The sequence below is a fragment of the Rhinatrema bivittatum genome, chromosome 7, assembly GCF_901001135.1.
Source record: "Rhinatrema bivittatum chromosome 7, aRhiBiv1.1, whole genome shotgun sequence".
NCBI classification, from domain to species: domain Eukaryota; kingdom Metazoa; phylum Chordata; class Amphibia; order Gymnophiona; family Rhinatrematidae; genus Rhinatrema; species Rhinatrema bivittatum.
Window position 1 is genome coordinate 125,888,128 of NC_042621.1, and position 13,855 is coordinate 125,901,982.

The 13,855-nt window shown below is 42.6% G+C and overlaps 1 protein-coding gene across 7 annotated transcripts in view; it reads right to left on the reverse strand.

Annotated features, from left to right (window-relative positions):
• Window positions 1-9,030, reverse strand: part of LOC115095437 (inverted formin-2-like) — a 116,559-nt gene extending 107,529 nt beyond the window's left edge. Inside the window, exons 1-3 of one of the 7 annotated variants that reach the window (XM_029609071.1) lie at window positions 8,265-9,030; window positions 4,966-5,077; window positions 1,877-2,365 (exon numbers count right to left, since the gene is read on the reverse strand). In XM_029609071.1, the coding sequence (XP_029464931.1) occupies window positions 1,877-1,922 (46 nt within the window). In that variant the 5' untranslated portion in view covers window positions 1,923-2,365; window positions 4,966-5,077; window positions 8,265-9,030. Of the gene's footprint in view, window positions 1-1,876; window positions 2,366-4,965; window positions 5,078-7,170; window positions 7,237-7,382; window positions 7,925-8,264 lie in introns of those variants that run through there. The other 6 variants (XM_029609076.1, XM_029609072.1, XM_029609073.1 and 3 more) reach the window with 6 other exon arrangements.
• Window positions 9,031-13,855: the final 4,825 nt, after the last annotated feature.

Consider the following 13,855-nt stretch of genomic DNA (forward strand, 5'->3'; position numbering starts at 1 on the left):
AGCTTATACCATTACCCATCTGAGTCAAGGAGAAACCTAAAGATAGGATTAAACCAGAGCATCAGTAAAACTTAGGTACCAATTGCACTTTAAACTGAGTGTGTCTGTACGGAGTCCCGATATTCCCTAAACTCCAGAGACCTTAACTGAAGGAGGAACAGAGAGGAGATTAGAGAATGACACAATTGCCAACTTTTGGATTTTTTCAAAAGGAAGAGCGTATTCCATGTTAGATCCCGGCTGTTATTGTACAAGTGCTTTACATTAGAATACCAATCAAGTGTCCTTGTTCTTTTAACTGCACTGACAGATTTAACACCTTGGACCCTGGAGGATAACCTCTCTATTCAAAACCCTCCTCCCAAGAAGAGCCATTAGAGAGGGCTTGGATTGTGTCAGAGAATAGCCTGTATTTTTCACATCCCACCCAAAACAGTCTCAACCTTAACTGAAGATAAGATGCAATAAATTCTCATGGGCTGCTGGTTTCAGAGGTAAAGACACATGCATGTGTAACATGGTATTCTGATCATTGCCCAGCCTCAGTGCACATAGACGTATGTATGTTACTGTCTATCCCATGGGCCTGCACACACCGCAGAGAGCATGAGAGAGTTACACACCCACCCCTCACCCAAACATGGTAGACAAGAAAAACAGGAAGGGGGGGGGAGAAGCATGAAAAAGAAGAGAGAGACCATGGGGGTGGGGGGTTAAATGTTAAAAAAAGAAGAAGAAGAGGTACAAAGAAAGAAGTCAAAGGTTGTAAAAACAAAATTAAAGATTATGAAATCCAAAAGGAGTTTACACATTTGACATAAGCATACCTGGGAACTTTCTAGATTTCACTTAAGAGACTCAGAAATGTGTATCAAATGCGGAGGAAACACTAGAAAGCAACAGGCCTCTCTGTTTACTGCTCCAGCCATTCCCCTTCAGGAACAAAAGGGCAGAGGCTGGAGAAGGGAAAAGAGTAATTGTTTTCTGCTTTGCAGCATCTGCTCACGGTTGCAAGGGTATTACGGCACCCCTAAGACAAGGCAAACCTGTGATCATGCATTTCTCCATCCCCCTCCCCCCCCCCCGAAAAAAAAAATTATCTACTGGCATCAACTCCAACACAATACTCCCTTTTGTGACATTGGCTGTGGTACAGCATTCCCTTTCTCCCCACCCACAGGAGATGCTAGGCACTCCCCCCATTCTCTCTGCCCTCTTTCTGCAGTGTGAACATCCTCTCTCCACTCTCATCCCAGTCATGCTCTCTCAAACCTTATAAGCATTCGTTTCTCTCTCTCCCCCCCCCCCCTCCCCCTAATGTGGTAGCTCCAGGCCTCGACCTCTGTTCTTCAGTCACTAGCAGAATGGGCTCCACTTGTAGCCCTGTTCCTCTTCTTGGTGGGATGGGCTCAGCAGCCCTGGGCCTCGTGCTGGTGGGATTTTTCCCACCCCCAAAGTTTTGGTGCTCTAGGCAACCACTTAGTTTGCTCCAACCATATCCCCCTTAACTTTTCCCTCAGGAACAGCAGGAGAGGGTGAACCTGGAACAGAGACACTGTAGATGCTATGTGAGGAGAAACTGAAGGTGAGAGCACACAGGGGAGAAAGGGAGTGTGAGTGTGGATTTGCAAGGTGGCATGGGTGGGTAGATGGGTGGAAAAGCAAAGGCTGAAATGCATTCTTCCTTCCACTCTCCCCAAAGTCAACAGCAATTTCAGGGTGATAATACAAAAAAAGTTCCAAGGTATAGACAAAAGGCACTGCTACAGCACCCAAAATGTTATTTTCCTCACCAGGCAGGCCTGAAAGCTGTGCGCACCCCCACAAATTGTTTGGCACAGTCAGAGGGATGCTGGTTGAAATAAATCTCACTTACCCTGGATCATGCTGGAGGGAAGCGCCTGCCAGTTAAACGTCTTCATTTGTAAGGTTGGTTTCTTGATTTTCTTGTAGGATTCACCTGTATATCGGAAAGAATAATCTACCTGGCCAACTGCTACATCACCGCAAGTACCGGGCAGGGGTGGGGGTGGAGGTGGAAGCAGCAGCAGAGGAGGAGCAGCAGCAGCAGCAGCAGGCAGCACACGATTCTTCAGTAAAGCTGGAGAGGCCAGATGCACACAGCGGGCCACATCCTTTGAAGAGGAGGGCAGAGGCCGACAAACTCTCCGAGACGTTTTTGCATCTTTAGGTCGAGAGGTGGTTCTAAGGGAGCTCGGAATTCCGCCGCCAGACTTGGGCGCAATCTTTTGGTTTTAAGACTTCTGCCCACTTTGGTACACCTGCCTCGGCCGGAATTGTATTTCTTTGGATGTTTCTTTGGAATCCAGTTCCTCCGCAGCTTCCTGCAGCACATTTTGTGGTGCTAAAAAAAATTTTTTTTTAAAAATTGTCAAACCCACTGTTAGAGAAAAAGGCACAAATCACATTAATGTGATAAACAAATACCAAACTTCATTGCATGCATTGCTGAAATTCATTTGTATGGACTTGCAAAGTCCATACAAATGTTGCATTCCAGACTGATGTGCCATGAGAAATGTCAGTTGAGATTTATATCAAAATGCCTTCCAAATAAACCTCACCTGTATATGATAATATACACTTCAGAAACATACATATAGCCACCTCCAGGTTGGAAACGACTTTGTAACCTTGGTGCCCGACTCATGTGTCAATATGAATCTCTCAAATATGTAACAATATAAAAATTTCGACAAGATGTTTTTCCCCCTCCCCTCCAAAATATTGTTTTTTCTCTCAAGGAATTTTTTTTTTTTTATGGTTCAGCATGGTAGATATGATGGCAAAGCGTCACTGACGCAGCACCTAACACATTGATAGTGTGTATCTAAAGAGAAGTAAACCAAGAACTCCACGCGCACCGCGAGGAAGCAGAGGGAGGAGGTGCGGGTGAAATGGAGGTAACAAAAATGCCACCATCATTCTTGGACCTCTTCCCCCAGTGTCACATGTCCCCAGGCCCCTCTTAGCAAAAGCAGCATCAAACTAAAACAAACCCCAAAAAAACCCAAACCTTGCAGTCCTAATTTCGAAACATTGATTGAAAGCTCCCAACTTTGTAATATTAGAACAGTTTATGCAAAAGTTGCATGTTATTGCATCACTTCAAATATATAATAGTTCTGCGGGCCAAGGAAGGCGTGGCCTAGTGGTCAGAACAAAAATCACATGCAAATCAGGGAAACTAGGAATCAAATCCCTCTCGCCCACCAACACTCTCTGTGACCTTGGGCAAGTCACTTTATCTTCCTTTGCTAGAGGCAGCCACTTAGGATTGCAAGCTCTTTGGGGGGGGGGGGGGGGGGAAGGGGCTTCTTCCTGAAAAATATCAAAAACCACCTTGAGCTAATATGGGAAAGGTGGTCTAGAAATATAGTAAAAAAAACCATTATTTTGCATCAAAAAATGAACTGATAGCCTCTAGAACAGTGGATTAACCGCCCCCATTAGAAATTACCATATAGTTCCCAAGCTGAAGGCAAGGGGAAACACCATGCAACTGGAAAATAAAATTTAAAATGATTTACTTTGCTTTTGAAATTCCACGTCAGCCGCAGGGCCCAGCAAGCTTCTCATTATCAGATAATGCCCATTGGATCTTGCCACTTTAAACATTTTATTCAACCCACTGTAGCCCCCTTCCCCCATTGTGGAATGGACTGCCTCTTAGAAGGTTGAGCAGAACTGTCTCGCTTTCAGAAAGAAGATTAAGATACTTGTTTCCACTGAATAATCTTTTCTCCAGTGGATTACTTTTATAGAAGGGTCAGGTGGCTGTGCCCATTTTGTGTGTTTTTCTGGGGTTTTTTGTAGTTTGTTTAAATCATGATTTTTTTTATATGGATTATCAAATATGTGATTTTATTGTATACCGCTTTGGGTGACCTGCATTGACTGGGCAAGCAGTTAATAAATGCTTTTAAATAAAATAAGCAGGAATTCATTAGTTCCTCCATCAAGGAAGAGGAGGAGTAGCCTAGTGGTTAGAGCAGTGGGCTACAAATCAGGTTTGAGTCCTGCTGTCCCTCCTTGTGACCTTGGGCAAGTCACTTTACCCTGCATTGCCTCAGGTATGAACTTAGATTGTGAGCCCTCTGGGGATAAGGAAATACCTACAGTACCTGAATGTAATCCACTTTGAAGCGCTGCAAGAAGTGGAATAAAAAAAAAAAATCTAAAATGCAGAGGGGAGAGAAAAACAATGCCATGATTACCGCCATCCAATTATTGCTGTGTTGACTTAACTAAACGGGGAGAAAGGGGCTTGCCAGAGGTCATACCCACAGTTAGTGGAAAAGCACAAAATGCATAACTAACTACATGCTGCTTTGCAAAGTGTAATTATGAAGCATATTTCTTTTGACTTAAATGCAATAAGTTGGGTTACCTTGGTTTCTTTAGAGCTTCTATCTAACTCAACTGAAACTAGCTTCGTGCTAGAGCTCTGGCCCCCCTTGAGTATTCATAACTATCCAGGCTTTCTTTCTCTTAACCCCATCAACACGGCAAAAGTCCTTGGCATTAAGTGTACCCTTAATCACATCCATAGATATTCCCATTATACAGCGGTTGGAATGCTCTCCCTGGAGGCCTCTGCAGCTTCTCCAGTCTCTGGCAGACCACTGAGAAGCAGGGTCTGGGTATTGACCCCAAACCACTGCCACAAGGCACCCCATTTTAGTTTTGTAGTATCTTCTCTATGCACAAATGATATGCGACTTAGAGTGAGCCATTTCCTGGTATCAAATATCTTTAGTATTGCCAGAGATTAACAAGGTGTCATGATGCGGAGAGTCTAAGCCTAACTTCTGCTTCTTTTTGTGATCCTGCAGGTAGAATGTAGTTTACCATCTACATTCAGGAAGGAAAGGCAACAACATTAAAAAATAAATAAATAAAGTCTATGGATTAAAAGTACAAAGAGAATCATGCTGTTCTCACCGGCATGCGTAAGCAATTCATTGCAACCAATGAGAAACTCCAAAGCCTGGAGCGAGGTGTCCAAGTATGAGAGGCCCTGGAGAAGGGACAGCAGTGGTTCCAAGACAGACTCCTAAATAAAAAGGCAATCTCTGTTAGATCATAGGAGCATGAAACAGCTGCCATGCAATTCCCATTTTTTTTGAGGGAAAGGAGGGGGGGGGGGGTGGAGAAGAAAGCCTTTTGGCCATGTCTGTGTTTTGAACCTGCATCCCAACGCATTGTGGTAGTCACAGGGCTAGACTCATTGCTTCCATTTGGAAGCAGCACCATTGAGAAACACAATGCAACAGATGTGGGAATGAAAAAGCCAGGACTTGCCTAAAGTCTCTCTCCAAGAACTGGGATCTGTGATTGGACAATATTGGACCTAATAACGTATTGGGGTAAAGAGCCATGTACCAAGTATCCCAAAGACTAAGAAAAGAGTAACTTTTACTCATATCAAGCCTATCAGACTGTTCAACATTCCTCCATCCTGTAACTTAGCTTCTTCAAAAAATAATAGCTCATATCAAACCTTCAAGTTATAGAAATGACGGGCATATCACTATAAAATCTGATTGTTTAGAAACTTGGTCTTTAAAAGGCTAAAGAAAGAAAGTGCCAGATATATTCATTGAGTTATATATTCGTGTTTGTAAAATCATGAGCAGCCTTCATTTGTGATTATTTCTTTACAAATGGAAAGGAAGGTATGATAGTCCAACTGGTGTATGCAAACTAAAGAGTGCTATAGAAGGGTTAACCCTTCTATTACATCATCTTCTCCCCAATGAGGTTGTGTGGCATAGCAGGGCATTGGGACACCCCGATACTGTACAGGTTTTCAGTCTCAGTCAAAAAGGCCAAAGAGGTTACAAGTAGCATCACTCAAAACATTAAAGATTCAGAGGGAAATACTACAGCCCAAGATGTAAAAAATCAGAGTATGATGTTGAGATAAAGCTAGGTTTTTTTTGTTTTTGGTTTGGTTTTTTTTGGGGGGGGGTGGGGGAGAAGACTTAAAAAGGTGGGAAGGTGTATTGCTGCCTCACATCTTGCAACACTGTGTACTATAGCCAACACAAAATATTCCAAACCAATAAAATTACACCGGAGATCAATGCATAGAGGGGAAGATTGCAATACAGGCTACATTAATCCTAACAAGAGATCGGTAGAGGGGTAGGTTACATTTCAGTTTCGGCTAAAAATAAAATGAAAAGAAAAAACAAAGACAGCCTGCTTTTTAAATGTATGTTTTATTTTATTTTTAATGTTGTGGAAGGCTTCAACAGCAGTATAAAGTCATCGTAATGCTGGCAGCAGCTCGTACACATGGGAATGGGAAGACAAAGAGTGATGGGTTGCAATCAAACTGCACGAACCTCGGGGGTAGATTTCAAACGAAACCCCGAAGTTGGTTCCATACACTACAGAGATTTTTTTTTCCCCTCTTCTCTCGGTCCCTACATTTCTAGCAGGAGGATTTTTTTTTTTCTTTAAGAAAAAAAACTTTACAAAGCCGCTCACCAAACGTTGGCACCAACAATTTTTTGTTTTCATGAAGGTCTTCCCAATCCCACGCAGATCAACCAAGTCTCAATTTAGCCATCACCTTAATAAATTCTAACAATTTAAGCTCAAAATGTGTCCCCTTTTTTTCTTTATTTCTGTTTCCAAATATTTTCCCTTTTTTTTTTCACTCTCTCTCTCAGACGTTTCCTGCCCCCATCCCTGAAGGCTCTGGCTACTTATCCCAGACAGGAGGCAAAGGCTCTGGGTGGCATTAACTCACAAGGCGTCCTACAGGAGACATGAAGGACTGCGGGACGGGCTAGGCGTCGACCGCAAAATAATTCAACTGCCTTTGGTCATTCTGGGGCGAGAAGGAGTCCCATTATTTTAATGAAATGAATTACTGGAGACGTGAAAGGACTGCTGTGCAAAAATACAAGCATAAGCTCGAAACTTAGGAACATGTCTTACTTCCTCTATACAAAGAAAAAAAAAAAGCTCTCCCTGAAAGAGAGTGCATAGTTCTGTTTTCCCAGTTGGCTTTTTACCGTATCAAAACCATTTGCAAACGTTATCCTATTTACGGTTTTGATTAGTTTATCAGGAAGTCCTTGTGTCCCTTTCAAAAACGTAAATAGCTAAAAATAAATAAATAAAAATCCAAACCTGTACGTGTCCGTGAATTTTGCGTTTGTTCATAAGCATCTAATTACCATACATAGCTATTGAAAAGTAAGAGTCATATTAAAGCCCTTCATCAACCATTAAAAGAATTGCGCGCCATATTTAGCGCATCTGGCAGGGCTGATCGCACAGCTTTAACTAGTAGGTAGTTATTTTGGGTAATCTGACGTGTTTATTGGGAAAGCATACTTTACCCATTAAAATGTTGAAGATTAGTCCTGAAAGAGGGTAGTATGTTTGTCCCATTTTAAATGGGTTTTTTTTTCATGCTTCCAAGGTCAAGGCTACCATCCCTCTTTCCCAGCAGCGATATAAAAAACCAACTGCTTTCCAATTCTTCTACGTTGCGCTTAAATAGAAATCAGCTTCTTCTACCCAACCTGATCTTTCCGTGTCCGTCTCTAATTAAAGCACAACCATCGTGCACAGCTGGCTGAAGTTTAGAGAGCTTATCCTACCCTCCAAAAACTCTCCCAATAGAATGGCAATAACGAAGCTTCTTAAATGTTATTTTCACTCTTTCATTAAGAGTGCGAGTTTTTAGTGGCGGTTTACTTCCAAACACCAGGAAGTAGCTGAACACTGCTTCTCATCCAGACAGGCTGAGGGATAGATGGCTTTTCATTTTTCTTTCAGTTGCCTCCTAAGTAAAGACAGGTTATTTATAGGCCAGTGAAAGTCTTTAAAGCAGCTTGGCACACGCGTTCTTCTGCTTGAAAGCCTATAACTTTCACCGCATATCCTTTCTCACCATTTTATTTATTTATTTATTTTATTTTTAATTTTTATATACCGGAATTCCTGTATGCAATACAAATCAGTCCGGTTTACAAGTAACGAAAAGGTTGCCCTGGTCTGGGAGGTTAGACTGGGGTTTTTTACATAGAACATAGAACAACAACAATCAACTATTGAACATTGGTTTACTACGTGCTCTAGACGAGAAAACCGAGCCTGAAATTGGAAATACAGTTCTGCTTTCAGAGAGTTTAAATCTAGGTTTTATGCTACTTGCTTCTATCAGGTGAGGACTATCTAAGAGGCCTCTACCATGGCTTTATTTAGTGAACACCTACCACATGGACCAGGCAGACACAGATCTTCTCATGGAGAAAGAATGGTTCAGCTGTCTTGTAGTACCTCTATCAGGAAACTAATTTTATCATGTAGCTACTAGTACTCTAACACTCTCCCCTCCATCTTCCCCAGGGATTATAGGTCTTTGGGCCCCTCCCTCAATTATGGAAATGAGGTGAGACGTGAAATCCAGCTTCAGGGCTGTAAACCCTGGGTTTTAATCAAGAGCAGGATTGGTGAGTTCATCCTGAGTGTATTGTCCCTCTTCCTATGGGCAGCAGATCAGGATAATTTATGGACAGTCATCAAGGTATAGAACTGGACTATGGTTATGGTAGACTGGCTATTGGTTAGTCTGACTTAGTGGTGAGTAAATTAATGGACTTGCTGCTAAAATATAGTAAGGTTTCTGCAATTCTATAGATCAGTGGTTCCCAGTCTTGAATCCACTAAATCATTTACAAGGGGTCTGCTGGAAGGGATGCAAGCAAGTTTAAATAGGGAGAAAAAGAGCAAACAGCGGTTATCTGGGATTAGGTGAGCAGCTACTGCAGACCAGCAGAGTGAGATCAGGACCTAATGCTTCCCTCAAAAACTTCAAGTCACATGGCTGTAGGCCGGAAGGAGGAGTGAAAGAGAGAGAGACTAGTTATAGCCACTAGGAGCCTCAAACCTTACTGCTGCACATGCAGTAGAAATGAGGGAGAAGAGTCAGTCACAGCCCATAAACTGCACAGTTTCACATAGGGGGAAAGAGAGGGGTCCATTGAATGCCAGAACCTTCAGCAGCTACTGCTGCAAACTCAGGAAAGTAGGGGGAACCAGGGATGACATTTCCTGTCACTGCCTAACTAACCTGAGAGGAGAGCTGCACCATAAAAGTGTACAAAATAAGAGTAGGATCTGACAATGATTATATTCAGTGATCTAAAGCAGCGCTTCCCAACATTTTCAGGCCTAAGGCACCTACATTAACAAAAATATTATGTGGCACACCAACCTCCATGGAGCAGGCAGTGTGAACATGGCAAGGGCTCATATGGCTAAAAGAAGAGCTAGGAAAGCACTGAAAGCCCCATACTCTTGTCTTCCAAGTTTTAAAACAAAGGTGAGGGGGCAAAGACACACAATGCAGCAGCTCTCTCTATCGAGAGGTGCAGAGGGGAGATGGTGTAGTTTGGGCAGCCAGCTTAGTTACCTTGACTGCCACATGCTACTGCCAGATCCTCCTCCACTGCTGCTCCCTACATGCCAAGGGAGTCACATCTAGAGCTCCGTGCATGCTCTCCCTGTCTCACTCAGCCTGCGGGTAAGACCAAGGCTGGAAGGGCTCACAGAAAGAAGCTCAAGAAAGGGAAGATGAGGAGATGCTGTGTGCAATATGTGTGTTGCACACAGCATAGCCAGGTTAGCCAAGCCCTGCATGCTGCCCATCAATTGCCACTCTTGGGCTCATACTGTAGCTACGAAGAGGAGGCATGCATGTTCTCAAAAAAGGAGCTCCTACTCATTTAAGAGCCACCTCTGGGATCTCTTCTTGCTGAGAGGTCCTAAGTGCTGGTACTGGTATGGATCTGATCATCATGCAATGGCAACTTTCCCCTGGCATGCCTGATCAGATCTGAAGGCACACTAGTTGGGAAAACGTTTGGGAAAAATTATTGTGGAGTAAATTGTTCAATAGATCAGCATGTATAATGTTCAACAAGTCTGTGAGTTGTTACTAAAGGTCATGGGGCATCAGAGGGCACTTTGAGAAATAATTTTAAAAAAAGTTTGTTCCTGTTCAGGCTGCGAGTTTGAGTCTCCGGGATGGGGCCTAGTTATACCTAAACGACAGTACATAACTGTTTATAACAAGACAGAGCATTGTTGCTGATTTTGAACCACCATCCCCGAGTCAGTGGGTTGCACTGGTGAATTAAGGGTTAAGTAAGTGAAGAGATACCTAGCACTGAGCTTGATGCAGGGACCAGTAACAATTCAAAGTAATCAGACTAGCCCCTGGGCCTTGAAAAGAGATTATTGGGCACAAGAAAATATTCCCAGCAACAAGATGGCTGATAAGCACCACACACGATACCCAGCATTGTGAAGACTGTCTAACTGCATGCTACTGCAGCACAAGGACTACCCAGTATTTCAAAGGCTGCCTAGCCCCATACTGGTGCATCATGAAAGCTACCCAGCACCATTCAGGATGTCTAGCCCCATTCTACAGTACCTGACTCATAAGTGCATCCTCTGATCTGAACTACTTAATTGGCAAATGCATGCTTAAACGAACTGGATTTATAGCTTGTCCCCTGAGATTTTCAGAGCAGCACTGGGGCCAGTGACTAGGAATTATCCTGGTTCCAGACCCTGAGGGTATGGAGCATTTGAAGTCCATTTGTTTAAGGAACCTATTATTTTTGCTGTAAATTCTGTGATTTGAAATAAATCCTGTTGAGAACCCAAAAGAAACTGTTGATATATGATTTAAATAAACCCTGCTTTAAACTTGACACATAGCAACAGAGTGCCTTGAAGTCTGGAGGATGGTCTAGATACTAGTATGAAAAAAATATATATTGTACAGGATTTATTACTTGAGTTTGTACCAGCGAGTTAAAAAATGGAATCTGGGAATTTAAGGAGGGCATTCCAAAATGAAAACAGGATATACCATAACAAAATCAGATGGACTTTTTCCAGTGGCATCCTGCTTAATGGATTGCTGCTCATCCTTGTTTAAGATCTGGGCTGAAGCAGGGTTGATGAGGTTTTGTGTATGCAGGTTGATGCTTAAACATATGGGAAAACATCAAGCGAGACAGGGAAAGTATAAAAGAAACAGGCTGGTCCAGACAGCGTGATGAAAATTTGGAAAGATGCGACAAAGCGGCACCTAGTAGAGAAACAAAAGAATTAGAAATGAAAGTAGTAAGATTACTGTGGAAAGAGGAGCGAGGAGGAGGATGTATAAACAGAGGCTAGCATTCAGATAAGGAATGAAGAATAAAACAAAGAATATCATAATGCCTCTGTATCGCTCCTTGGTGTGACCTCATCTAGAGTATTGTGCACAGTTCTGGTCACATCTCAAAAAAGATATAGCAGAATTGGAAAAGGTACAGAGGACAACCAAAATGATGACAGGGATGCCCTAATTTCTGTTCTCTTAGTATCCTTCAAAGATACATCATTCCAAACCATGCACTTCTGAGCGACTGTGGGCTTCCCCCATCATCTAGTTTAAAAGCTGCTCTATCTCCTTTTTAAAGGTTAGTGATAGCAGCCTGATTCCACTCTGGTTAAGGTGGATTCTAGCCTTTCAGAAAAGCCCCACCCCCTTCCACAAAATGATGCCCAGTTCCTAGCAAATCTAAAACCCTCTTCCCTGCACCATCATCTCATCCACATAGAGACTCTAGAGCTCTGTCTGCTTCTGGGGACCTGCGGGTGGAACAGGGAGCATTTCAGAGAATGCTACCCTGGAGATTCTGGATTTCAACTTTCTACCTAAAATCCTAAATTTGCCTTCCAAACCTTGCTCCTGCACTTTCCTATATCATTGGTGCCCACATGTACCAAGGCAGCCGACTCCTCCCCCGAGCTATCTAAAACCCTTTGCAACTAACAACCTGTACTGTCATTAAAAAAATTATTGAAGACTTTCTTGTTCCAACTTGCATTCCAATATGGACTGAGCTTTTGTGAACAGATGGACAGCATAATCATGCATATCTTACGAGTTACGTTTTTTGTTTGCTTGTAACCATTATGCCTCCCATTATAGAAGAATAGTATAAGTTTGGACTTATTGGCATAATCGCAACTATATTAGCAAGCAGAAGTGCACAAAACCCTTTGTACTTGGGTTGCATTTCTTCTACAATTCAGGGCACAAGGAAAACCCTAGCTCAATGTATGAGTGACTCTCCTCGCTCAAGAAGTCATGCTGCAGAGGTGAGGAGGGCCCTAGCTTTGCAGTGATAGCAGCTACTCTGGACAACAGATGGATGGAGAAGCTTCATACAAGGAGCAGTTCTTCTTCGAGGAAACAGACTATAGGTACAAATTCACACTTGAAGAAAAGTTATAAGAAGTCTTTGTTTTTTTTAAATGTTTTTTTTTAAGAATTGCAAAAGAAATATTAGTATGTAAATGGGCTGTACTGATATCTGGCAGGTCTCAGGTTTTCAGGACTCTATACTGCTGTTGCTTGTTTTATCTTTATTATAGATGCATATTAATGGCATATCCACATCATCATGCACCCAAAAAAAGATATACAGCTAGACAACAAAGACTTCCCGAGAAGTACACTTAAAAAAGAGAGACAACTGAGAGGAGATAAATATGTAAATTATGAAAGGTGCTGAGAAAAAAACAAAACAGGGCATTAGTGTCTCATAATATGAGAATTAGGAGGTAGCTGATGGAACTAGCAGGTGGCAGGTTTAAAACAAAGAAAAGGAAGCACTTTTTCACAGACAGCAGATGAATTAGCCATGAAATGTGGGTGACATCATTCAACGGTGCCAAACAAACCGTTTTCTCCAAACGCCAAACTTTTACTCTACTGAGCATGCACGGGATTTCTCACCCGCACACTGCCTCGTGAGCCCCTCAGTGGATTACAAAGCACGAAGTAGAAGCAGCTTTTGTGTGCAAAGGCACACGTCAATGGGGCACACTTGTGCATGCAGCCGGGTTATTGTATAACATATGCACATATTCGCACGTATGTTATAAAATGGCTGTGTTCCTGGGTACAGGCCGACACGTGCACCAGTTTTAAAATTCACCTTTTACAGTGGCAATTCCAGCCAATTCTACAAAGATCAGCAACCCCCCGCAGTTTGTGTAATAAAAATTTTCATTTATATTCCTTCTTTTGTGACTTCAAACTGGATTCCAGACAGTTACTGTAGGGATTTTCCTATCACCTGAGAGCTTATAATCTAAATACCTGAATTCATGAAGAGTTTTCCCCAAAGACACAAAATGGGAGAAAAGCCTTAATGAATCTGGCCCTAAGTTTGTACCTGAGGCAATGGAGGATGAAGTGACTTGCCAAAGGTCACAGTTTTTACTGCTACTCTCAGACACTGTGAGCTGCTGGATGGACTTTGACTCAAGTGGGAGCAAAAAAACAAGAGACTATAGTGGCAGAGGCTTGTTTTCTGGCCAAAGAAGAGGCTGCAGTAGCCTGCCCCGAGTCAGGAATATGAGAGGCTACTGTGCCTCCCCTGTGGAGCAGCAGTGGGAGAAGTCAGCGGCTGCTTCTCTCCCAGACAGAAGTCAGAGGAGTTTCCCTACAACAATGTAAAGAAAGCAAGAGAAGAGGAGACAGGCAGGGACAAGAAGAGGAGAATAAGGCAGCTGCATAACTGAGCTGATTTTATGCACAGGGCGGCAAATGAAAAAGTTTGAAAAACGTTTGACTAGACAGTTCCTTGAAATTCCTACAACGTTATCTTTCTATAATTATAGCAAGAACGACCAGTAAACTTAGACGTTTATTAATGCGCTTTTCAGTACCATGATCTGAACAGCTCTTGTGACAGACGGACACACTGGAAATAATAGTGCATTTCAAGGT